At 47.9% G+C, this 26095-nt stretch overlaps 1 protein-coding gene across 14 annotated transcripts; it reads left to right on the forward strand.

Annotated features, from left to right (window-relative positions):
* Positions 1 to 4129: 4129 nt before the first annotated feature.
* MEIOB (meiosis specific with OB-fold) lies at positions 4130 to 25847 on the forward strand. 14 transcript variants are annotated; one of them, XM_039732547.1, is made up of 17 exons: positions 6808 to 6925; positions 8346 to 8542; positions 9278 to 9354; positions 12629 to 12681; positions 13829 to 13910; positions 17116 to 17173; positions 18347 to 18478; positions 19027 to 19099; positions 19474 to 19669; positions 20638 to 20738; positions 22195 to 22247; positions 22332 to 22427; positions 22793 to 22894; positions 23362 to 23515; positions 23845 to 24028; positions 25027 to 25113; positions 25391 to 25847. In XM_039732547.1, the coding sequence occupies exons 5-17, from the start codon at positions 13842 to 13844 to the stop codon at positions 25505 to 25507; spliced, it is 1422 nt and encodes a 473-aa protein (XP_039588481.1). In that variant the 5' UTR covers positions 6808 to 6925; positions 8346 to 8542; positions 9278 to 9354; positions 12629 to 12681; positions 13829 to 13841; the 3' UTR covers positions 25508 to 25847. The 14 variants fall into 14 exon arrangements, with proteins under 14 accessions (XP_039588488.1, XP_039588487.1, XP_039588481.1 ...); XM_039732548.1 differs by lacking the exon at positions 9278 to 9354 and adding an exon at positions 9405 to 9476; XM_039732543.1 differs by lacking the exons at positions 9278 to 9354; positions 17116 to 17173 and adding an exon at positions 9405 to 9476.
* Positions 25848 to 26095: the final 248 nt, after the last annotated feature.

Genomic DNA, 26095 nt, shown 5'->3' on the forward strand with positions numbered 1-26095 from the left:
CCCTGTGTGTGTGATGGGTCCTGGTCCCTCACCCCTCTGCAAAAACGGGGCAGAGAAAAACGGGCCCGTGCCTGGCTGGAGAGGGCAAGCAGAGCCCTCCACCCTCCCAGGGGAGAAGCTGTATTTTCTCTGCTGGCTGCTACACCCAAATGCCTTTAAGGCAGCTCAGCAGTTGGAGCGGGAGTGCCAGGCACCACCCGGGGCTGGAGAGGACAGCATGTGCCACCAGCACCCAAATGTTGGACTGGGAATGCCTGAGCCAGCCCTGGGTGGGCGCTGGGGACAGGAGCCAGCCTGAGGCAAAGCTCCACCTGGAGTGCAGGAGCCCTGTGGGGTGCTGGGGTGCCACGGGGCACCCAGAGCCCCCTGGAGCTGGTGTCCCTGTCCTGCTGCAGTGACCCTGCAGGAGCGAGCTCTGGAGTGACAGCACTGCCCTCCTGCCAGCTGGGGACAGGCTCTGCTGTGCACATAAACCTGCTGAAACTTCCTGGGCACTTACCCCATCCCTTTTGGCTTTAGCCGTCATCCCAATCCTCCCAGAGCCTTTCCTTCCTGCATCCCACGCTGGAATTGCCCTGTACAAAATCCTTCTGGAGGCAAGGGCAGAGCTGCCCATGGGCTGTGAGAGTGGCATGGGGACTCTGGGGTCCTGTCCCTGTTTCAGCAGAGGTTATGGGTGCCCAAAACCTCCTGCTGAGGTTTCAGGCTCCATTTGCAGAGCAGAAGGTGAAGCAAAGCAGCTCCAAGCGTGCTGAGAGTGTTTTGCTCCCCCTTTTCCAGAAAAGCATCCCCTGGCACTGGAGCAGGGAGCACCCCTGCAGCTTGCTCTGCTGCTCCCTTCATGCAAGCTGGGGCTGAGGGATGCACAGCTGAGCACCATCCTCCTCCTCCTCCTCCTCCTCTGCATGTCCCAGCCTCACCACAGCATTCCCAGCTTGAGGTTCCCCACTCTGTCAGCTCCAAGGACATGGATATTGCTGGGGCTCCCTCTGCTCCCACAGCCTACTTTTATCTCTGGAAAAAAATCCTAATAAAAGCCAAAAGGCAACTTTAATAGTGTAATATTAGAGAGGGCTGGGAGGGAAAGGCTCCTGCCTGGGGCCATGGCACAGCTGGGGTCCCAAGCACGGATCCACGCTTCCATTTAGGGATGCACGGGGAAAATGGGGGGGAAACAAATTAAATCAAGGTTTGCTAGGCTGGGCTGTGCTCAGGCAGGGGAGGACAGGGAGGGGGAGCTGAGGCTGAGCCTCCTGTTGCCTTTAGGACAGGTATTGGGGTTATTCTTCCTGAGGGAAGCCCAGCAGGGAACCTGCCCGTGGAAGGCGAGATCCTGGAGCAGCCTGCCCAGGGATGGGCATCCCTCAGCAAGGGGCACAGCCGGGCAGCAGGATCAGGCACAGGCTGGAGTAACCAGAGGAAAACATTCCAAGTCCGGAGAGGCTCCGCAATAATTTCCACATTCCGTAATTTTTCTCAAGAGGGGAAGAGAGGCAAGCCTGGAATAATTACCCACACAAGCAGCCATTGAAACGTTCTGCGCTGTGAGTACTGATCACTTACTGTACTTAACAAGACAATTTTGGCTCTCGGCACATAAAAGCAAGCAGTGATTAAAGCTCTTGTTTGCAGGATCCATGAGCCAAAGCACAAAAGTCTGTTGCTAGATCCAAATGTGGACTTGGCAAGCGGCTCCTGCGTGGGGAGGGAGCCAAGGTGGAGTGGCTGTGCTCAGGATCCCCGGGGCTGCAGGGCTGCTCCCCCATCCTGCCAGGACCAGGGCTGTGGGTGATCTGTGCTCCCAGCCCGGGGCTGAGCTGGGATGTTCTGCAGGGAGCGGAAGGTGTGGAACTCTTTGGGGCTGGGAGAGTCTCCTGGGTGGTGGAAGGAGCAGGTGCTGGGCTGGAAATGGGGTCAGTGGGTGTGTGCTGCTGTCTCCCTGTGCAGCAGGAGAAGGTGAAAGGCCCTGGTGTGTGCAGGCAGTGCTGCAAAGTGAGGGGCTTGGCTGGAGGCAGAGCCTCTGGCACCTCGTGCTGCCTGGATTTGGGAATCCCAGCCTGGGGGTTCCGGGTTTCCAGGGTGTCTCAGACTCCTGCTGAACTGAAGGAGCTGTTCCCTGCTGAGGAGCCCTCATGATACCAGAACTGCCCACGGGTAAAATGCTGAGAGTGTCCTTTGTGCTGTGCTGGGCACCACCCTGCTGGGAAACGCTGCCCTGAGATGAACTGGGAGCAGCAGGGCCAGAGCTGACAGCAGCCCTGGGGGTGCTACTGCAGCATCTGATGGGATCCCTGACCAGGAGCCTTCTCCCAGCCTGGCTTCGTGGCTGACACAAGAGTTTGCTGAAGGTCATCCCCTCTGGGCAGTGATATTTTGGCAGCAAAGCCCAGAGGAGCTGGCTGTGAGTTCCAGCCAGTGCCACAGGTACCCTGTGGTGCTGAGCTCTCCCCTAAACCCAGGCACTGCAGGCACACCCAGGCCAGGGTTTGCTGAGCACAGCCCTGTCTGAGGGGCTTTATTTTACCCTGAGGGTCCTCATGCTGCTGATATCAGTGGTGTGAGGGTCCCAGGATGGAATCTGAGTGCTGATGTCCCTTCATGGCTCTGCCCTTCATCCTCTGCTGGGATGGGCTCTGCCGGGGGCAGAGGGAGCTGGGAAGGATTGGAGCCAGGACATTGGCATAAATCAGCCCTGTTTGGTTCAGAGCAGCTGGGTGATTGACATCAGGGCAGGCTCTGGTTCGGATCTTCCTCTCTGCTTGTTAAGCTCCTGTCCTTGAGGACGGTGTGGGTTCACCTCAGAGGGAAGATAAACGAGTCCCAGTGTAGCAGCACTAAATCTGTTTGGCCTTGTGCTGGGCTTCCCAGGGCTCTCCGTGCTGCAGGACAGGGAAAGCATCCAGGGAAATCCTTGGGACAGCCGAGAGCTCTGTATGGAAGCAGCATGCAGAGTCCCCTCTGGCCTTTCCCCTGGGAAAAAAAGCAAGAATTCAGATGCTGAATAAATTCCACAGCCATTACCTATGCTAAATGAGCAAGTGCTTACACTGGGCTGTTTCTGCTGCCTTCTCCTCAGCCACCAGACCAGATCAGGTCCTTGCAAAGAGCTTGTGTTTCAAGCAGTGGCCTCCTGGCTGTCCTGGAGCCCTGAGGGTGCTGTGGAGGTCCAGCTCCTGGTGTCCCCTGGGTGCCTCTGCTCCAGCCTGGATCCATTTGAGCAGTTGCTTTCTGTTCGAGTCCTCCTGGCATGAACTGGGAGCGTGCCATGGTGGGCAAAGGTGTCCTGAGGGATGTCCCTGCAGCACTGGCCATCCTCCAGCCCAGGGCACAGCTGCCACCAGGACCCACTTGGCAGCTGCACTTGGCTTTCTTGGCTTCATTTAAGATGGAAAAGAGCATTTCTGGAGCAGGTCTGGCAGCGCTGGAAGGGCCCTGGCAGATGGGCAGCCCTCGTGCATGGCCCTGCTCTCTTGGATGAGTTGTGCTTGTTGGAATTATTTACTGCCTTGGTCGATAAACACTCTGGGCACTGGGCTGTGTTTCATGAACACCACACTCTCCATGTGCCTGCTGTTATATTTCAAGAGCATAAATAACAGTGGGGCAGCAGGAGAAATTAAAACCAAACACACAGAGCGATTTACACCCAGAATTTTTCAACAGAAAGGAAGGGAAAAAACCACCCCTGGGCTGTGCCCCTCACTCAGACCTGGCTGCTGCCTTTCCTGGGGTGCCTGTGCCTCTGGCTTTGCTGCTGCCTCCAGCTGAGGGGGTTTTGGCTGTTCTGAGAAGCCACCTGCTTTGCCCACATCCCCTCGTGTGTGGGGACACGGTGCCAGGCTGGCTGGTGCCACGTGCCCTTGGAGAGCCCCCCTTGGCACATCCCGCCTGCCACCCCGGTGTTTGTTTTCCTAGGGAGGGAAACATCCAGCAGCATGTGCTGCAGGCTCCAGGTTGTTTGTTTTCCTTGAAAATGCAATAGAGGGCTAATTAGATGAAAACAAACTCTCCTGGAGAGCGGGGCTGCTCAGAGCAGGCAGCCAGGGCTGGTTCCCTTCCCTCTGGTAGCGTTTAAGCGTTTCCCCCGCGCGGGTGACGCAGCCGTTCCTCATAAATCAGCCGAGGTAGGAGCACATTTGCTCCCCTGGCTTTGAAGAGGCGTCAGATCTCCGAACAGAGGCTTCTTGCTGGGTGATCCTCTGGGGCTGGTTCTCATTTCCTTGTAGGAGGTGGGTCTGGAGCCCATTTTGTGCATTTGGGAAGGCTGGCAGGGGGGGAAGGGGGAGGGAAATGAATAACTTTGCTTCGTTGACAAAAAAAAATTTTAAAAAAGCCTCGACACCACGAGCACTGTGCCCCATTAACGTCCCACTGACACAATTATTCACCAGGAAGACGCAGATATTGATTTGGCAGGAACTGCACGTGCCATGGTTGGGCTGGGGCTGATTGGATCCATAATCTGAAAGTTGGCTCCCTGCTGACCTGGGGCTGAGCTGAGCTGGGCTAAGGCCACACCATTTGCTGTGGCTTTCACCCCTCTGGTGTCACCGCTGGCTTTGCCTTGTGCCCAGAGCCATCGGGTGGTGGCACTGAGGGCTGTGCTGCTGTTGGTCCTGGGGAAGGGCCTCTGGCAGTCAGCCTTTGGGGAACCACCTCCCACGGGATGGGCATGGATGGGGGTACTGGGAAGGGCAGCTCCTGTGGCCAAGGAATTGCATCTTGTGCTTTTAATAGATGAAAAACTGCCAAGGTGAGGCGTCAAGTGCCCCAAAAATGGAGGTTTTCTGTTCAATTCTGCCTAGTTTTTATGCCTTGAAGAGAAGGTGCTAAAGCACACCAGTGGCACAAGGCATCCATCGCTGTCCCAGCCGTGCTTGCACCCCTCCCAAATCTCTCCTGTGCCTCTGTTATCTGGGAAGGGCTCAGAGATGTGTCCCTAAAGAAGCTTCAGCTCTGTGTTAGGGCCAGCTTGCTTTAAAATGGGGCATTTTCATCACCTCTGGGCGTGCCTGGGCTCTGAGGAGCTGGGCACCGAGGCTGGGCACCCTCTGGATCTGACACTTCCACCTGGGAATGACTCGGCTGCTGCCCCGGGGGAGCACGGCTGAACCGCTGCGCTCATCCAGGCAGCAAGAAACTCCCGGGAAGAACTTTCAGGAATTCATCTGGCAGGTTTGGAAAGGTAACGGCAGTGAGAAGGTGGAGCTGGAACATTTCTGCTGCGCGGGGCCGTTTGCAGCGAGAGGAGCTGGCAGCAGGCGAGCTGCTGAGTGAGGAGCCATATGGAGCTGCTCGCTCACGGAAAGCTCAGCCGGGGCCAGGCCTTGGCAGCCCCGCACACAGCCCTGTGTGGGAATAAATGGTACTCCTCGCTGCTACCCGGGGCTGCAGGATCCGCCTGCGGGCGGAAAGAGCCGCGATTTGGCCCCGCTTCAGGGGAGCAGCACGCGAGTGACTCCCCAGCTGAAATCTCGAGCTTAAACCCGCTCTCTGCTGGGTCTGAGCTTTCATCTGGCTTGATTTTGTGCCTTGGATCACCCTTGGCTTTCCCAGTGGAGGTGGCCTCATGTGCTCCATCGAGTCTGTCTGAGGCAGGAGGTTTGTGGAGGGGAGTTTGGGATTTGCTGAGGAAGGTGGCAATGGGGAGGCTGAAACAGGCTGGCAGGGCTGTGTCTTATTTCTGGTGATAAGAGCAGGGAAGGGGGAGGAAGAAACTCACTGGAATTGGAATATTGGGCATTTCAGAATGGTAAAGTAAAAAAAGCCCAACCAAAACCGATTTTAAGCAGAAGAAGTCTGTGGGAGTTTGGAGTCTCAAGGTCCTCCGGAATCTGAGCATGGGAGACGAGATGAGGAAAGCGTGAGGTGCAGAGCTGAAGTCACTCTGCTGCTGTTAGATGGGAGATGCATTGGAAGGGAATCAGACTTGAAGTCTGGAAGTCCCACACCCACCCCTTGCATCCCAGCCCTGTTCCCTGCTGCCCCTTTTGAATCATGGGTTTGTGGCTGCCTGTCCTTGTCCAAGGCTGGCCTGGACAGGGCTTGGAGCAGCCTGGGACAGTGGAAGGTGTCCCTGCTGTGGCAGGAGGGATGGGACTTTGTGAGCTTTAAGATCCTTTCCAACCCAACCCACTCCAGGGTTTATCCATGAGATGGGATCCTGACCTGCCTGTTCTGGGTTTTCACCTGCTCCTCTGCTCCTGCCCTGACCCTTCATCCAACTCGAGCTGCACTGGAGCTCCATCAGGGACACATTTGGCCTCCAGCCTCCTCACACAAGGCCAATTCCCCCTTTCCTCCCACAAACAGGGAGTTCAGTGCATCAGGGAGCCCCATGACTCGGGACAGTGACAGTGAGGGAGAGCTCCAGAAAGGAAACGCTAATGGAGAGCGAGACAAGAGCAAACCCAAAAGAACAGAGGAAACCCGTGTTAGATCGGGCTGAGCCAGGGGGTCTGGAGGTAGTTAGAGCTGTACAGAGCACAGCAGTCTGTAATATTTTATTCCAGGGATATATATTTCCGGGACAAGTTGTTAGATTGACCTCTAGTGTTCATTTTCTTAAGGGAGAATTCAGTGATCCAGTCCCGTTTTGATCAAGTCTCGTACCTTTGCACTTTGAACAGGCTTTGAGGGGAGGTTTTGTTTTTCTAATGGATAAACCCTCCAAATGTCAGTGTGGGTCTGCAGGAGTTTTCTAACGAGCTGCCTGACAGGCAGCCAGGAGGGCTGTGGAAATGTTGACACACGATTCCCTGGGAAGGGCTGGATGCAGTCCTGGCTCTGGGAGCACTGGGAGCCCTGCCACCAGCAGGCCGGGGCCAAACGCTCAGCCACGAGATCAAAGGTGGATTTGTGCTGGAAAGTTTAGCTTGGATGGGCCCTTTGGATTTCTCTGGTGCTCCCTTCACTGGATTCTGTGGTGAGGGAAAAATTTGATTTATTCTAAGATCCCAGTTTTCTTTTACAGCAACTCCCATATGTCTTTGGGAATTGCATCCTAAGGTTTCCTCCTTGTGAACTGCTCGTGCAGGGATCAAGTTTTAGGCTTGGTTGGAAACTGGAGGTTGGAATGGTTTTTCCCAGTATTGTCACTGGGAGATGCTCATTCCGTGTGTCCTAATTGGTACTGCTCAGTCTCATTTCAGTCTCCAGCTGAAATCCAGATATAATTTGGGTTTGGTTTCATGGATTTGAATGGCTGAAAGTGTCTGAATAGCAGCCAACAATGCTAAATATCTTCTTTTCTTCCTCCCTCAACGCATTCTTCCTCTGTGTCAGGGAGCTGTCACTAAAACTATTTTTAATTGTTGTGTGTTTTAATTCATGATGTTTTGTTGGAAAATATTCATCACTTGTTTGCTCAGAGAGGGAGGAGGAAATTCTGGTCTTGGGGAAAGTGATGAAAATCCAAGTCATTTCACCAAGCTCACATTATTTTGGAATTATATGCAGGAAAAGTTATTCTCTATAGCCTAAAGGTTCTAAAAAAATAATTTTGAATTTCTGTAGCCTCAGTCAAGTTGAAGAGCAGACTGAGGGCTTTAAATGTTGGGCAATCAAAGCCTGAGCTTCAAAAAGGGAGAAAATTGAAGAAATAAAGCCTTGTGTCCGTGCTTTCAAGCAGTGAGTTCCTATGTGGGCATCTCATCTGCCTTTTTGGTAGGAAAACGACACAGGTTAGTTCTGGGACAAGTTCATTTGCTAATTATACACTGAAAATGAGCTGACTGCTTAGTGATGGTCCAGGAGGTCTCAGATGTCAGCTGGGTGTTCCTGTTGGGCTGCCACTCTGCCCTGGCACCCGCGGGGAGCTGATTTTGGTGCAGGGCCGGTGCCGATGGCTCCTGTCCCTCCCCGGGATGTGCCACATCCTTTCCGTGACATTCCTGCTCCACCACTGCTGCAGAAGGGATTAATTAGTGATGGAATCATGAGGAGCTGAGCTGGCTGACGAGCAGACATCATGAGTCTGGGAGGGAGAGCAGCAGTGCTGTGCCAGGCTCCAGCCCTGACAGTGCCATTCCCTCTCTGCCCATGGGCACAGCAGCTACATGGCCCACAGAGATTTACACCTTAAAAAAAAAAAAAAGCTTTTTTTTTTTGGTCTTTGCCAGAAATTGAGCTGCTGGCATTCCCAGCAGAGCCCCATGCATGCTCATGCCCGTGTTGGGGTCTGGGCTCCCTGCAGGCTCGTGCTGCTGCCACATGCACCAGCCTCAGGTCTTGGCATCTCCCTGGCCCCAGGATGGCAGAATTAACCCAGAGGAGGTGGGAACCAGCCACAGGCCATGTTAATTTTACAACAAGGCTCTGGGTTGTTGTGTTTTTCCATGCTGCAGGTGGTGCATGAAACAGCACTGGGATGGTTCCAGTGCTGGGCACCGGGATGGGGGAGAACCAGGCTGGAGTGAGAGCTGAACAAAGACTCGGAGAAATTTTGATTAAATGTCCCTAAACACACACTGAGCACCTGTTGGCTGCTGCTGAAGATGTCCATCCTCACTCCACCAGCACTCCCGAGGCTCTTCCAGTTCAGGTATCAGCCAAAACCACTGAACACTGAGCACCTTTAATAATTTGCTGCTTCTAATGCATTCAGTCAGGCCAATTACATAAAATTACATGTCTGCCCTCTCCATTTTACCAGTTCTTTTGGTCCTAAGCATGTATAAATATTCAATGAGCCCCCTCAGTAAACGCTGTGGGCAGCAGAAAATGAACAGAGCAAATATTTTTATATTGCTCTGGGTTTGGAAATGATTTCTGAAATGTCCCTGCTAGTGCTGGACTTTCTTCCCCTGAACGCAAAGTGTACTGATGGTCACGTAACAAATTGCTAAAGTGAATTACGAAATGGCATTTGCACTGCTCGGCCACGCCGATGAGTGTAATTTAAATAAATCTATTCATGAAGGCCTAATTAGCAGGGACTGGGCAATTTGCAGCCGTGTACGGGAAGGCTCTGCGCTAAGTGCCGCTGAAGTGCCGGAGAGTTCAAATCACTTGGAGCTTTCAGGGATCAAGCACTGGATCAGAAAAGCACTGAATTAACACTGGTGCTCTCCCGCGGGGGCTGGTGCTGGAGAGGGGGCTGGTTCTGTGTGGCACATGGGTTTTAGGAAACCTCTTCTGGCCTTTCTCTCGCCTCTGTTTTCCCAGTTGTCCAAGGGAGATAACGATGCTGATTTCTTTTTGGGACAGCTCTGAGGTCAGCTGAGGAGGAAAGGTTGAGTAAAGCAGGATACAAGTTGAATAACATTTGTTTTTACAGATGCTCTCCAGTGTTTGTATTGAAAGCTCCTGACTGGGAGAATCAGCTGGCATTGTAAATCAGCGGGATAAAGGCAGGTTGGACATTTGTTGGTTATAAGCACCAAAAAGGTGTTATTTGTTTGCAGTAAGCACAGAAGCCCCTGGCTGTCCCCGAGGTGCTGTGTGAATGGCAGAATTCTCAGTGTCACCTGAGACAGGTACACCCCTCAAACGTGTCCTTGGCTCAGCATCTGCAAGGCAGAAATTCAGCATCTAATCAGACATCTCAGAGGGAAAGAACGGGTCTCACTTTGTCCCCTGCCTTTGTGCCTCCTGTCACGATGGCCCCGATAACGTCTTCCCAGCAGGAGCTATCCTGGGAAAGTAAAAAGCAGCTGGTTTGTTTTTTTTTTTTTCCCCAAATGTACATTGAAAATAGGAGTGGAAGCAGCCCACAAAGCAAACCCTGCCGGTGATTATGGGGAGCCGAGGCACAACAGCACCCTTGTTCTGGTGGCTTTGAAATGAAACAAAGGCTGGAGGGGACATGGCAGGGTCGGGTTTCACCTGCCCTTTGTGCCTGTGGGAGAAAAGCAGCTCCAGCTGGACAAAACCCCCTGGAAGTGGGGACCTACCCATGCACAAGATCCCTGCGAGGCTCCAGTGCAGCAGGTGCTGTGTCCCACCAAAAGCTGGCTGAGATGCTGGACCAGCTCAGCTCCTGCGAGCCCCTGGGCTGGTTTGTCACCTTCTGCAGCAGTGGGCACCCCACATGTCTCATTTCAGGGATTTTTTTTTCCTGTTTTGCATTGTAGTTGTGGCTGTAAGAACGAGCCTTGTACCTTTGCCAGCATTTCCCAGCCAGTGTCCAGGTTCTCCTTCCCGTTCCATTAGGATCCTATCACCAGGCTCATTACCTTCTGCTTGTTCATTAGCTTGAGATAATGAAAACAACAGAACCGACAGAAAAAAATGCCGTGTTCCGTTTAGTGGAGACATCAAACCTACGAAACAAAATTAGATCCATGGATCATACTGTACAAAAGGTGACCTAAAAAGGAAAAAAAAACCCACCCAGGCTGTCAGTTCCCTGGCATCCTGTTTGTCATCAGCATGGGATAATTATTGTGGATTTTTGTGACACAATAACTACAAGAGCACAGGTGGGATCCATTTTCAGCTGTTTAATTGAAGAAATGAAAGATCCTGTAATACAGAGTCAACACAGAGAATTTGTCAGGCTATGCTGAAAACTTCCAATAGCTGAGACCTTGGGGTTATAAAATTACTCATCAGGAGTAAAGTTTTTTATGACGCAGAAGTGAAGGGTATTGATTTTATAAAATATAATCTTATATTCAGTATAAATGGAGAAAACAGCTCAAGCCAGCTTTCTGCAGAGCCTGAAAATATAGGACTATTGGGTGTGAATCAATACAAATAATATCTTTAAACCAGAAATTTTGATTAATTTATAAAATACAGGCTGCAACGTTTTTCCCTTATAGTCAAGATTAAAAAAAAAAAAAAAAAGTAGGGAATGGTTTCTCCACAGATTTCTGCGACTTGCTTTGTCTTGCTGGTGCGTTGTGCGTTTATATTTGTAGAATGAACCCGATTTAAATTGCTGATCACAGGAGTAAGTCATGGAATCACAGCATTGTTTGGGTTGGGAGGGACCTTCAAAACCATGCAGCTCCAGGGGCAGGGACCCTTCCATCACCCCAGGGTGCTCCAGCCTGGCCTTGGGCACTGCCAGGGACCGGGGCAGCCCCAGCTGCTCTGGGCATCCAGGGCCTGCCCGCCCTCACCGGGTACAATTCCACCCCAAAGTCCCGTCTAACCCTGTTGTTACCTCCTCAAACGCAGGGACTCCAGGCCTGCTGGAGATGCTGCTGAGGTGCCGGGATGGGAGAAGGTCTCCCCTCAGCCCTGAGGGAGGAGGCGGCGCGGAGCCCTTTTCCCGCCACTGCGCCGGCGCCATCTTGTCTCCCTCAGGAGCTGAGGGGCTTCAGGGGCACCTGAGGGGCACCTGCGGGCTGAGGAGTCCGTGAGGGACTGAAGAGTCCAGGAGGAGGCTGAAGGGTCAGTGAGGGGCACCTGAGGGACTGAAGGGTCCAGGAGGAGGCTGAAGGGTCAGTGAGGGGAACCTGAGGGGCTGAAGGGTCCAGGAGAAGGTTGAAGGGTCAGTGAGGGGCTGAAGAGTTCATGAGGAGGTTGAAGGGTCAGTGAGGGAACCTGAGCGGCTGAAGGGTCCAGGAGAAGGTTGAAGGGTCAGTGAGGGGCTGAAGGGTTCATGAGGAGGTTGAAGGGTCAGTGAGGGAATCTGAGGGGCTGAAGGGTCCAGAAGGGGAAGGTTGAAGGGTCAGTGAGGGGCTGAAGAGTCCATGAAGAGGGTGAAGAGTCAGTGAGGGAACCTGAGGAGCCGAAGGGTCCAGGAGGAGGCTGAAGGGTCAGTGAAGGAATCTGAGGGGCTGAAGGGTCCAGAAGGGGAAGGTTGAAGGGTCAGTGAGGGGCACTTGAAGAGCTGAAGAGTTCAGGAGGAGGTTGAAGGGTCAGTGAGGGGCTGAAGAGTCCATGAAGAGGGTGAAGAGTCAGTGAGGGAATCTGAGGAGCTGAAGGGTCAGTGAGGGGAACCTGAGGGGCTGAAGGGTCCAGGAGAAGGTTGAAGGGTCAGTGAGGGGCTGAAGATTTCATGATTAGGTTGAAGGGTCAGTGAGGGAACCTGAGCGGCTGAAGGGTCCAGGAGAAGGTTGAAGGGTCAGTGAGGGGCTGAAGGGTTCATGAGGAGGTTGAAGGGTCAGTGAGGGAATCTGAGGGGCTGAAGGGTCCAGAAGGGGAAGGTTGAAGGGTCAGTGAGGGGCTGAAGAGTCCAGGGGTCAGTGAGGGGCTGAAGAGTCCATGAAGAGCTTGAAGGGTCAGTGAGGGAATCTGAGGGGCTGAAGGGTCCAGGAGGAGGCTGAAGGTCAGCGAAGGAATCTGAGGGGCTGAAGGGTCCAGGAGGAGGCTGAAGGGTCAGTGAGGGGCACCTGAGGGACTGAAGGGTCCAGGAGGAGGCTGAAGGGTCAGTGAGGGGCTGAAGAGTCCATGAAGAGGGTGAAGAGTCAGTGAGGGAACCTGAGGAGCCGAAGGGTCCAGGAGGAGGCTGAAGGGTCAGTGAAGGAATCTGAGGGGCTGAAGGGTCCAGGAGGAGGCTCAAGGGCCAGTGAAGGGCCCCTGAGGGGAATGGCGTGTGTGTGAGGAGGTCCATGATGGGTTGAGGAGCACCTGAGGAGGTTGAGGGGTCCCTGAGTGGGGCAGCTGGAGCATCCAGCTCTCAGAACCCAGAGCATTTAAAATCCTAAATGACCATTTTAATCTTCTGCTACAGGTGTTCCGGCGCTGGTTCTTTTGACAAGACCCGGCTGGTGTGAGGTACAGCAGGTAACAATATTTAACTTCTTCTGAGGTGGGAATATTACCCTGCCTTGGAGGGATGCTGAGGTAATTTTCCTACAGAAGGAAACATAAATTCTTCCATCTAATGGGATGGGAACAGGTTTGAGGGCCCCATTGTTCAGTGGTTTCTGTAAGGCAAATTTGGGCTGTCTGTCTGTGAGAGTGTAGTTTGAAATGCTCTTTTAGAAAAATGGCTTGGTTCTCAGATAACTGCTTATTTTTCTTTAAAATGTAGGCTTATTTGTTCTCTAGTTCAACAGACCTTTATCCTAATGCCTGATGAAATGGTTAACAATTCTCACACGAGGTTCCAGGTATAAAGACTGTGAAAGCCATTCAGGATTTTGTTCTAAAGATTGAACAGGCATCCTCTGAAAAATGTCAGCAGTTCTCTCCTATTAAAGGTTATTAAGATTTGGACAATGCCGTGGTTCCTTTTACAACAAAAACCAGATTCTGACAACCATTTGTTAAGTATCTACATGTCTCTGAGGAACCCATGAAATAATAAGAGGCATTCAGAGGGTCTAAAAAAGCACCCATGGCCCCACGTCAGCATCTCTAGAGAGAACCTGGGTGCTCTCAGGGCTGGGCAGTAAATGCCACGTTGGCAGCCTGAAAAGAACTGTTTTTTACAAATTTTATTTTAATAAATTCACAACTTTTCTATTTTGAGGAAGGCATAAACTCACATTTTGAAGTAGTTTAATATTTAGTCCAAAACCTCAATTAAAGGTGCTTTGCAGCCCAACACTTCTCTTTCCTCACATATAAATTGCCTTTTAAATATGAGCTGCCTCATTAATTCAGTTGGGCTTCCCAGAGAGAAGGAGGGTAAATATTTTTCAGAGCCTGGTGCTAATGGAGTCATTTAATGATGAATAATAAATAAAAATTACAGGCCTTTATTTGAGAAGCTTAGGTAGAGCTGTCACAGTAAAATTCATAACTTCCATCGCCAAATCCAAACAATAAAGAATTGTCTACTTCAGATGGCTTGAAATGCCTCTTATTGAAAACAGATGCCATTAGGTCAAAACATTTACGTTAAAAAATAACTTGTTATTCTCACTGTGAATGGTCTTAAGTGATTTGTTTGGATTTTTACAAACTCCAAGTCAGTTTCCTGCAGTTTCAGATAAAGAATGGCTCATTCTCGTTCAGCACGGGACTTTGTTGCACTTTCAGATCTGCATCCAAACCTCGCTCGTCCTGTAAGTCTCACAGCCTTTTGTTCCCAGATGAAATCGTATCCGACTGTCTTCTATTACTGCAAAATTATGTAATTGATGTGTATTTAGGTACTGATAGCATTAGTGCAATTGTTGGACAGAAAGGACCTTCCCTTCTTTGTGTGCAAAGCAGCAAAATGAAAATGGATGCTGTTGTTGTCCACAGCCTGTGGGTACCACAGATATTGACCGGACAATTCCGAGTATCAGAGGCTCCTTTGTAGCACTTCAAATGGATGCTGAATTAGTGAAGGCATTATTAAGGACATGACAGAGTCAGCATTATGCAGCCACGATCATCTGGGACCTCAGCAGTCTGTCAGGGCCCGCTGGGAAGGCAGGGTAAAAACCTCACAGTTCCATGGCAGGCTTGGTTCTGTTTCTTTGGGGTAAAAAATGAGTTTGTGTAGGATCACAGACTGGAAGGGAGCCTAAAGGCCACCCAGTGCCACCCCTGCCATGGCAGGGACACCTCCCACTGTGCCAGGCTGCTCCCAGCCCAGTCTGGCTTTGGGCACTGCCAGGGATGCAGGGGCAGCCACAGCTGCTCTGGGCACCTGTGCCAGGCCCTGCCACCCTCCCAGGGGAGGATTTCTCCCCAATATCCTAAGCCCACTCTCTCTTTGGAGCCATTGCCCCTTGTCCTGTCACTCCATCCCTTGTAACGAGTCTCTCTCATGGTTCTTGCCAGCTCCTTCAGCCCCTGGAAGGCCACAATTAGGTGACCCCAAAGCTTCTCTTTTCCAGGATGAGCAATCCCAATTCTTTCAGCCTTTCCAATCATCCTGGAGCCTCTTCTGGACTCATCCCAACAGCTCCATGTCCTCTCTGTGCTGAGACCCCGGGGTGTCTCACCTGAGCAGAGGCAGAATCCCCCCTCCCCTGCCCCAGGAAGTCCTGATATTCCTGGAAAGAGTGAAAACATGGAGTTTTCCCATTCCCACCACGTTTTATTTGGGATGGCACAATTTATTTTCTCATTTACTTCAAACAAATGAAAGAGGAATCACAGAAAAGGGATAATCTAAGGGCAGCTTTCTATCTCCTTAGAGCTATATTGATCCAAAGTGATCTTCAGCAATGCTAATCTAGCCTGTCATTCACACTTCCTCCCAAATAATGATCCACTAACCCAGTTAAAAGCCTTTGTTTTACAAATAAAACTAATCTTGAGTATTGCAGTTAGCAACACACGGCAACAAAAGTACTTTTATAAAATAATTTATGATAGAATGATCAGTGTGTGTTGTGTTAGGCCGTTAAAACAGCTGAACACACAGTTTGAAGTATCAAAATGGCACGGTTTATGAGTTTGCTGTTTATTTTAAAAAGTGAAAGAGATTCAAGTGTAAACACTTGCAGCGTGTGCATGAGCTGGTTGAGCAGCCTCGAGCAGAGCTCTGCCAAAGCAGGCACCACGGGGGGTGTTCCTCCTCTTTGGGGAAATGAGTGCTTGGGCAGTTGCACAATGAGCTGATCAAGGAAATGATCTCTGGAAGTTTTTCTCCTTTCCTCAGTCCAAAATAGTTTCCAGCCAGATCAATTCCTTCTGCCAGCTGTCTGTGCAAGCTCGGGGTTGGAGACACAGAGGTGAACACATTTATAGCAGGGCCAGGGCAGATTTCTTCGGGAAATTGGATATTTGCACCAGAAATTAGGCACAATCAGCCTAGTTTCTGCAGGCACTCATCCTAAATGTCAGTTCTTTTGATATTTGATGGTGAGATACAGGGAATGTTGCACTCTGATTTAATAATTTTTTTTTTTTAATTAAGCAACAAAACCCAAAATAGAAAAACAAAATGCTAATCAGAATCACTGCATGCAGTGGACATAAAGCATTCAGTGTGGAAGGGGGGTATTACAGGGCTGTACACAAGTGGAATGTTCCTGAGTGTGTCCATCCCTGCAGCATGAGGCAGGTCCCGTGCTCCCTCTAGTGTCCCAAGGAGCCCCGAGAGCTGCTTTTTGAGCTCATGTCCTCATTGCAGTGAAGTCAGGCAGGTCACGCTGCTTTGGGAATATGCACGAAAGGAATCCTGGCTGGTTATTGAACTGCAGCCCTGCCCTCCCCAGCTGGCTCTGGAATTCTGCTGGAATGGGACAGTCGGGACTGCCAGAAGGGCTCGGGTGACAGAGCTGTGGCTGCCACATCCCTGGCAGTGCCCAGGCCAGGCTGGACAGGGCTGGGAGCAGCCTGGCACAGTGGAAGGTGTCACTGCATGGCAGGGGTGGCACTGGGTGGATTTAAGATCCCTCCAACCCAAACCATTCCAGGATTCTGTGGAGTGGAGTTGAGATGGGATGCTTCATGTTTTGAAGGATCCTGGCAGTATTGCACTGTCAGTTTGTTCTTCCAGCCCTCATCCCACTCTGACTTTCCTTGCTGATCTCTTAAATCCCAAACCAGCACTGCAAAACTCTTCACTGACACCAAGGACCACCTGAAACACAACAAGAACCCACCACAGAGCTGTTATGTTATATTATAGATGGATAGATAATATATCTATATCTGCATGTGTGTGTTTGCTCCCAGTAGTTGTGTTTGACAATTGAGAACAGGATGTTTTTACATAATAGGCACAGCTTTAGCAAAGCAGAATAAGATTGCTTTTGGTCTGAATCAACAGAAAAGCTCCTTGCCTCAGCTCCCTTGGAGCCAGTTGAAAGATAGCAAGAGAGAGGCACCTGTAGGAATTTTGGCTGCTTGGCTGAGGCCAGGACAAGCTCCTGTAGGTGCACACTGTGGCTGAGAGCCAGGAAACCTTGGACACTTCACTGTAAAATAAATCCTGTGCAGACTTTCCATGGAGCATTTGAGGAGATCTGAGACTTGTGCAGAAAGCATGAAACAACAACATTGCTGCCTACCTGAGGAGAGATTGCTGTAGAACAGCCAAAATTGTGAAGGTTTGGGGTGAACTTTTGTCCTCCCATTTTCTTCACAAACAGAAACAGATGCATTTATTTTAATATTTTTATTAGTCACAATTTTTTCCTAAAGTAAACTTGTGTGTTTATATTTTACTCTTTAGCTCATACAGTACTGTGGAATAAATAGATTAAAATGATTACCAGCCAGAAATATGTTTATTATCATCAGCAGAGTATAATTCCATGAAATCTAATTCATCATCTACATCTGGGTTTAATACTTGTACTCTATAATCTTTTTATTTTTCAGAATGTAATCGGGGTGGTTATTGGGAAAACAGATGTCAGAAGCTTTCCAGACCGAAAAAGTACAGTCCCTTTAAACTCTTTTTACTTCATTTTCTTCAACGGTGTAATTTGGCAGAGATGACTGAAATCAAGATTTAAATGATAAACAGATTTCTCAGTGTAAAATGGACAGAATAAACATGCACCCAAAAAAATGGTGTCTGTTTGAGAACCAAGATGAAAGAGCAGCATCGGTTTGGCTGAGCCATATCAATTAGAAACTGGAAAAACTCTGTCATGGAAGTGTTTCATGCTCTGAGGATGGAACCAATATGAACCCACTCTTCCACAAATACTGCTGGAATGGAGCTGGTGCCTTCATATTTGTTCTCTCTTAAAACAGAAATGTTGAGGAAATGTCTTGTGGAGTGACACAAGTAATTTCTGGCCTGAGTAGCAGCAGCTTCATCTGGGACAAAATGGGAATTGTATGTTGTTAATAACGTTAATTGGAAATTGAAATAACAAATTTACAGTCAGGGTTGGTGCAGACACTGTCAGGAAGCACCTCCAGCCCTGGAGAGCCATCCCAGCTGCAGGAGAAGGGCTCAGTTTTCCTGCTGCCTGCTCACTGCTGAGCTGCTGGAGGGGAGAGGTTCCAGGGGAAAGCCATCGTTGTCACCTGCAGCTGGTGGCACTCCAGCGCAGAGCCCACAGACAGGGTGTTGGTGTGTGTGCTCCATGGGCCTGCACTCAGGGGGCTGGGGGATCACTCGGCTTTTCCTGGATAATTGAATAATCCACTGCATCATGCTGTGATCCAGGAAAGCTTTATTAGTTACCTGCATGAGACAGGCAGGGATGCAGACACCAGTATCCTGAATTTTCCATAGCACTGGAAGCACTTTGCTTTATTCAGTTGGACCCCCTGGCAGTGACCCTGCAGCCTGGGCATCAGCTCCTGCAGAGCTGGGGCTGTGTGTACAAACGAGCCCTCCCTGTGTGGCACCCCTGGCTGTCACCTCCCGCAGCTCCTCTCCCTCTTTGATCTGGTTTACACCAGGTACAACCACAGCAGGAATTGCAGCCCCTTCCCGAACACCACCGTGTTCCTGCACCACCTGCTGGCCTCTAGTGGGAGAAAATTCCCACCAAAATCCAGGAAAACCACAAAATAGTAGTTTTTATACATATATTCTAGTTAAAAATCAAGCTGTGCTGAGGAATTGCTGCAGCCCTGTTTATTTTTGCAGACATTGGCACTGAAAGATACACCTTCAATTTTACCATTCGTGATTCCCCAACTTTTTTCATTAATGTCCAGTCCTGGGGCAGAGAAGAGTACATCAGATCCCTCTCAGAAAGCTTCAGGGTTGGTGACTGCGGTGAGTTTGTTTATTTTATTTTATTTATTCCCACCACGTTTCTGTTTGCATGGCAATCAGAGTTGTGCTGGTGGCTTTGTTGTGTTTTGCTCTGAGGACTCACAAACAGCCTAATTGGAAACAAATTGTTCAGTTCTGTTCAATAGAAAGAGGAAAGGAACAAGATTCCAAGGATTTCAGCTGAAGCCCAGTAAATATGTCAACAAAAGAAACCCACTGAGTGCAGCAGCTCAGAGCTGGCCTGCAGTTAATCAATGTCAAATTTTACATTATATTGAGGTCTTAAACATGATGAAAAATAAGCTGTAAAGCAATTTGCTGTTTGTCTTCCCTCAGTTATAGATATGACTATGATTGCTGATAAAACCACAACAAAAATCCTGCATTTATTTACAGGATGCACTTTTATCTTTTTAACTTCATAGAAAGATTTTGCTACCTGTGGTTGTTTGGGTAAAACTTGTGAGCTTACAGAGTGTACACACAAAAATATCTATAACTGTACCTATAATCAATTTCTAACATTACTTATCAATGCTTTATTTTAGTTACAATTGAAAATCCTTTAATTCAGTCCAAGGAAGCAGAAAGAGAAGAAAAATTCAACCCTGTAACTCCTAGGTAAATTTAAAGCATGGAGTGGTAGTTCTTTCTAGAAAGATCAAAGTTAAGACTTGCTTTAATTCCAGCCACATGAAATGGGTAGAAATTTTTGGTGTTTTCTTCTTGTGTAGCTGTACCTTCCTCCTGTGCTCAACAATGTCTGGTCAAATCTCAAAGGAGAATATATTTAATAAATAGAAGGTCATAAAGCAATAATGTTCTTTGTTGCTAAACAGAGTAAACTTCATTCATTGAGTAAAATCTACAAGAATTTTTGTACCTTTAGGAAAAACTATAATGGAATAAAGTTGCTTTTTCATATGAATTAACATCTTGCACTGTTGATACCTCAGTGAGTGCAGTGCTCATCCATGGGATTTGTTCTGTTCTAGTGGCTACAAATTATTGCTGAGTGAAAATCACTCTGTGGTGAAAACCTCTTCCTGCTACGACACAGACACCCGGCTGCTGGCTCTGCTGCACCTGCCTGTCAAGGACCCTCAGGATTATTATTCCCTGGGGGACATCGTGGCAAACGGACAGAGCCTCCATGGCAGAGTCCTCAACGTGCTGGCAGCTGTCATGGCAGTGAGTGAGGAGCATTTCTGTGCTCTGCCACGAGTAACTTCATTGTAAATCTGTGTCAGTGTGGATTTTGGGCTGTGGTGGCAGTGAGTGAGGAGCATTTCTGTGCTCTGCCATGAGTAACTTCATTGTAAATCTGTGTAAATGTGGATTTTGGGCTGTGGTGGCAGTGAGTGAGGAGCATTTCTGTGCTCTGCCATCAGTAACTCCATTGTAAATCTGTGTCAGTGTGGATTTTGGGCTGTGGTGGCAGTGAGTGAGGAGCATTTCTGTGCTCTGCCATGAGTAACTTCGTTGTAAATGTGTGTAAATGTGGATTTTGGGCTGTGGTGGCAGTGAGTGAGGAGCATTTCTGTGCTCTGCCATCAGTAACTTCATTGTAAATTTGTGTCAGTGTGGATTTTGGGCTGTGGTGGCAGTGAGTGAGGAGCATTTCTGTGCTCTGCCATGAGTAACTTCGTTGTAAATGTGTGTAAATGTGGATTTTGGGCTGTGGTGGCAGTGAGTGAGGAGCATTGCTGTGCTCTGCCATGAGTAACTTCGTTGTAAATGTGTGTAAATGTGGATTTTGGGCTGTGGTGGCAGTGAGTGAGGAGCATTTCTGTGCTCCACCATCAGTAACTCCATTGTAAATCTGTGTCAGTGTGGATTTTGGGCTGTGGTGGCAGTGAGTGAGGAGCATTTCTGTGCTCCACCATCAGTAACTTCATTGTAAATCTGTGTCAATGTGGATTTTGAGCCTCACAGTGGCCAGGACTGCATTTGTTCAGCTTGGCAGCTGAGTGACCATAACCAAACACACCCTTTGATGAGATTTTTATCAACAAAATTAAGGGAAAATTAAGTGATCCCATTTTTAGTAGTCTAGAGTATTTCTTCCCTTTTCTAACCCTTTTATTTTCTAGATTATGGGTTTCATTCTTTCAAACACTGAATAGAAGACAAGTGACTTCTTTTCTTTCTTCTTCAAGGTTGGGGAGCCAAAGTATTTTATGACTTCAGACAAAAGGAAAGGCCAGAGGTGTGAAGTAAAGCTGTATGATGAAACAGAGAGGTCTTTCCCAATAGTATGGTAAAATGTTCTTTAATTCTTTAAATGTTCTTTAATTCACTAAAAAATAATGCAAACATGGGTAAAGAAATTAGCTATAACACACATTAATTAACTATAAACCTGTCTTTTAATTTAAATCTATTGTTATTTAGGAGGCAACTGAGATGAGGCAGCAATGTACAGTGAAAAGAGACTTAAAGAAGAGATTCATTAGAGTGGCCTTATATATCTTGTGTAGTTTTATGGCTTGCTGACAGCCTGCTGGCTCATGGATGGCAAAATGAAGCTCAGCTCCAAATAATTCCTTTTTTTTTTAATGTGGACATTTGAGCTAATTCAGGAAATGACTTTTAAAACCAGCTGCAAAGGCAGTTGTGTCTCTTCCACAAGCAGGAGGGCAGGAAAATGAAGAGCATGATCTATTTTTTAAAGCCAAGCAGAAGTGCAAATGGAGTGGAAACAGGTTGAAATAGTTTTTAAATATTTAAAATAATGCAGAAACATTTTTATGTGACTTTGGCTGTATTTTCCAACTCTGTCCTGGTTACAAACACAACTCCACCCAGCCCATCCCTGAACAGTCACAGAGGAACCTTTGCATTTTGCCCAGAGTTTGTTCAATAAACCTGTGGCTTTTCCAAGTGCAGGGCCATGTGGGGGTGTGGGTATTCCCTGGCTCTGGGGCTGCTGTTTGGTGGTTAAAAATGACTCCAGTGACCTTTGTTCCCTCAGGGGAAGCAGGCAGCCAGCCCTGCTCTGTGGGCTGGGAGCTGTGTTACCTCCAGGGATGTTTAACACAATTCACAGCCACAGAGCCAAGAGAAGCAGCTCTGGGGTGAACCCTTCCAGCCCAGGGTTAATTGGGAAATTACCTCCTCCATCAGCTCTCTCAGTGCTGGGACATGGGCACTGTCAGGGGATTTCAGAGCCCAGCAGGGAAGAGGTCCCTGGGCAGTATCAGATGGAAAGGAAATATCTTAAATCTTTCTCCAAGGATTAAGGAGAAAACCCACCAGAACAAATCTGTGCTTTGGCTGTGCTCTTGCCAGTCAAATTTAGGAGGAGCTGAAGGAGATTTTATCAAGAGACCATGAAATTACCATTTTTGAGGGATGTTTCTGACCTCACTCCAGTCTCATCATCCCAGCCACAAAGATCCCAGTGTTGAACATCTGGCCTGGGGATCTGAGCAATCAGCCTGGCCCAGCACAAACAGCTCCTTGAGCTGGGCTTTGCTTCAGCTGGAAATGACTTGGATAAAAGCTGAAATCCAGCATTTCCCCAGGTATATTCTGCATTTAGACCCATCTTTATTTTATCCTGTTTGGGATGAAGCAGGCACATGGAATTTCAGTGCCATGTGTGTCACAAAGGAGTCGTGTCCTCTTTGGCCAATTTTATTACAACTACATTATTTAGTAGTTTAGTACTAAACACTTTGAATGCTGTTTCAAAAATGTTTTGTTTAATTTAGCTGGGATAATGAATCCATCCAGCTGGCACAGAGTTGGATCCCCCAAGAAACAGGTAAAGCAGTCTGGTTTATGGTTTCATTGAAGTTCTTCATGTGGCATTTATTCTCCAGTAACATGGGGGTGTTTTTCTGCACAGTTATATTTGCATCAGATGTCAGAATCAATTTTGACAAATTTAGGAACTGCATGACTGCAACTGTGATATCCAAAACCATCATTACAACTAACCCAGGTAAGAGCTGCTCAAGTATTTCTTTGCCTTTAATAATTATTCTAGGCTAGAATGCATTAATTAATCTATTGGAACTGTAATTTCTTCTGCCTGCTTCTCACAAAGCTCCCTGCTTTTTGTCTGCTAAGTGATGACCAGTGCCTTTGGCTTCTATTTTATTTATTTTTATTTAAAAATTATTTTATTGTTAGCAACCTTCATATGTTTATTCCATGCAGGATTAACAGTTAAAATAAAAAAGAGAAAAGCAAATCTTGGCTAATTCCAACATGTTTGTACTACCAAAATAACAACCTGTGAAATATAAAAATGCTGTGACTTTTACGTGCAACATACACTGATAACTTTTTGAAATGCATCTTCAGAAACAGCAGAAGCAAATGTTCTCTTCAGCTTCATCAAAGAGAATGCCCAGGCAGGAGCTCTGCCCAGCCCAGTGAAGGAGCTGCCAAATGAAACCATTAACTGTAAGCATTGATTTTATTTTATTGATTTTATTTTTACCTGCACAGTGTCATTTCACAGTGCAGCTGAAAGAATTCCTGCTCTGGGTGTTCACAGAAACAAAACTCAGGTGCAGCCTGGCTGAGTGGGTAAAGTTTGGATGCTTTCTTGGGGCTGTCCCTTGTTTTATCTTTGGGTATCTCCAGCTGACTGTGCCAGCTGCAGCCTGTCTGGTGTGTTCCTTCTGTCTGCAACCAGTTTGCAGAAGTGAGGGGGAAAGCTTTTTCAAAAACTCCTTTTGGAGGATACAAAGATTAAATAATAGATGTAGTCCTGATATGAGTCCCTTTTGTTTTACTTTTTTTTTTTTTGGAGGGGGGCTTTACTGCTGCTTTAAATCTCCTTTTTATTGCTTCAAGATCCACTTCTGCTGTTGCTCTTGGAATAATTTCTGGCTCAGACACCCTTAACTTGTCTTTTAAACTTGTAGTGGAGGCTGTAGTGGATGTCTACACAGTGGAACAGCTGAAAGAAAAAGCTCTCCAGAGTGATGGGAAGCTGGAGCCTCTCCATGGAATTATTTATGGCTACATTTCCACCCTGGACATCGACGAGAGCGTGTCCAGAGTCCTGCGCAACAGATGGTGAGCACCTGCCTGCTGGGAATGTGCTGAAACTGCCTGTCCCTCTTGCCCAGGCCCAAATTACATGGAGCAACATTTTAGTGCCATCCCAGAGAAGAAATAAAACTCCTCTGGAGGATGCCATGTGGGTTTCTGGTGTGGGGTTTTGTTGAGGGCTCTTTGTGGTCCTAGAGTGAAAAAGAAAGAGGGCACTTTGTCTCAGATGGACTCAAGAGTTTAGATGGTGAACAATTTTTTAAAGACAAAATCTCTTGGGAAATCTCAGTCTAGAAAAATGTTTCAGGAAGAACAAATTGCATATGTGCATGAATTCTCTGCTTGTGTTTCAGCTCAGTCTGCAGGTTCATCGTGAATGAGGTGTCAAACACCTGCACCTTCTGCAGTGACGTCTCTGCAGAGGCCAGGTCCACCTTTGCCAGCTTTGACATCCTGGTGGATGTGACAGACCACACGGGCACCCTGCGCTCCTGCTACCTGGCTGACTGTGTGGCTGAGGACACCCTGGGCTGCACAGTAAGGGGGGCTGGCTGCTGCTGCTGAGCTCCTCTGGAGCCTGCTGAGTTACAAATACCTGAAAATGTTCTCTGTGTGTTGGGTGCAAGGGTGACAAAAATGGCATGGATCACTGTGGTTGTGTTTGAGGGTCCCAGGATGAGGGAAGAGATGAGAATCTTGACTCCATGTTTCAGAAGGCTGAGTTATTATATTATGATATTATATTAAAATGCTATACTAAAAAGAATAGAAAGAAAAGGATCCTTCAGAAGGCTGGAAAGGAATATAAAGGAATGCGGCTGAGTTATTATATTATGATATTATATTAAAATGCTATACTAAAAAGAATAGAAAGAAAAGGGTCCTTCAGAAGGCTGGAAAGGAAAATAAAGAAATTAATAACCAAAATCTTGTGACTGCTCACAGCCTCAATACAGGTGGCTGTGATTGGTCATCGAGTGAAAACAATGCACATAGACCAATGGAAGATGCACTGTTGGTGAACAATGTCCAACCACATTCCACAGCCATCAGATAGTTAATTGTTTACATTTCTTTTCTGAGGCTTCTCACCTAGAACAGGAGAGAAATCCTAGCAAAGGATTTTCATAAAAATATCATGGGGACGGATGGATGGACGGATGGATGGATGATGGATGGATGGATGGATGGATGGATGGATGGATGGATGGATGGACGGACACACAGAGCTTGGCAGAAGCTGGAAGTCAGCAGACGCCAACAGGAATTGTGTTCAGTGTAAGACTGAACCCAGTTCAGAGCGCTGCTCTTCTGAGAACATGGCTGGAAATCCCTAAATCTGATTTTCAAGCACCCTGCAGTTTATCTGGTTAATGTGACTCTCTTGGTGCACATCTCATACCAAGCACTGTGTTAAAATAGAAAAATACAGCCTAGAAATGTATAAAAACATGTAAGATGTTATTTTCATCATCATTCTGTTGTGGAGATGTTCTAACTACCTGCTGAAGTGCCCTGTGGTGTCCTGTTAACAGGTCCCTGAATTCCTCATGCTGGAAGAAGACCAGAGGACTGCACTGAAATGGCAGCTCCTCTTGGAACGAAGCAAGATTTACTTCAAAGTTAGTATTTAATGTTTAATTCAAAACAGGAGCTGTTTTTCACTTTTAAACTTATCCTTTGGGGCAAAACTCTTCTTAGTGTCCCATCTCCCGTTTCTCTGTCCCTATTTCCAGGACAAAATGAAAGTGTTTGACTTCAGCAGTGACAGGCAGATGGCAGAACTGTGTACTCACACAGGAAATAATGCAAATAAATCTGTCAAATGTTCTGTGTAACAGCTGAAAACAATCTCTGTCAAGGTGCTGTGATAACAAAGATCCTTAATTATTTTTCCAGGTTACCTCATCACCCAATTGGAGAACTGGACTAAAAGTGAATCTTCTTTCCTGCAAACTGGCAGATCCCATGGAGGCGAGTCAGAGCTTCTTGGGAAGAGACTGGAATTATTTATAAATGCTAGGAAAGGCTTCCTTCACTCTGCTGTTAGAGATGGAATTCTGCTGTTGTTGGGTTTGGCCAAGTCTGTTCTGATGGTAAAGGAGAGGTGCATGTTGCAATACCTCTAAGTGGGCTTCTGAGTTCATATTTTTGGGTGATTGTACTTTAAAAAGTGTACTTGGGCCTCAGCTTAAATGTTCATTCTACCAAATTCAACCCCTTTCAAGGGGGCTGGGAGATTTCCTCACTTAGCTGAGACCTTGGAAAAAACAGAAATAACAAATAGGTTAAATGAGATTTGTTGAAGTTCTGTAATTTTAACTGCTTTGCTGCTTTTGTGTTAAAGAAATAAAGACCCCCCTTGAAACACTGCCTGGGTTTGTGCTGCACCTTGCTGAGGCCAGACATGGAGCTGTGGGCAAGAGCAGGGCTGATTCTCTTTGGGCAGACTAAGTCTAATTAGAGCAGAGTAATCAATTAGCAGTGACCTCTGACAACCAAAATCAAGCTGAGGCTGTAAGCAGGATTCTGTTCACCAAAGCTGGATTTAAAGAACCCAGGTATGTACATTGTGCCTTCCTCCATGTATTTTTCCCCTATTTT

The sequence above is a fragment of the Passer montanus genome, unplaced genomic scaffold, assembly GCF_014805655.1.
Source record: "Passer montanus isolate IOZ18808 unplaced genomic scaffold, ASM1480565v1 scaffold8, whole genome shotgun sequence".
NCBI lineage: Eukaryota > Metazoa > Chordata > Aves > Passeriformes > Passeridae > Passer > Passer montanus.

Coding starts and splice junctions, on each gene's coding strand:
- MEIOB (XM_039732541.1), top strand. CDS start 6,880: ATGGGCCCTTTGGATTTCTCTGGTGCTCCCTTCACTGGATTCTGTG. Junction 6,926..12,628: donor TCCCTTCACTGGATTCTGTG/GTGAGGGAAAAA, acceptor CTTCTGCTACAG/GTGTTCCGGCGCTGGTTCTT. Junction 19,670..20,637: donor TGCTGGCAGCTGTCATGGCA/GTGAGTGAGGAG, acceptor TTCTTCTTCAAG/GTTGGGGAGCCAAAGTATTT.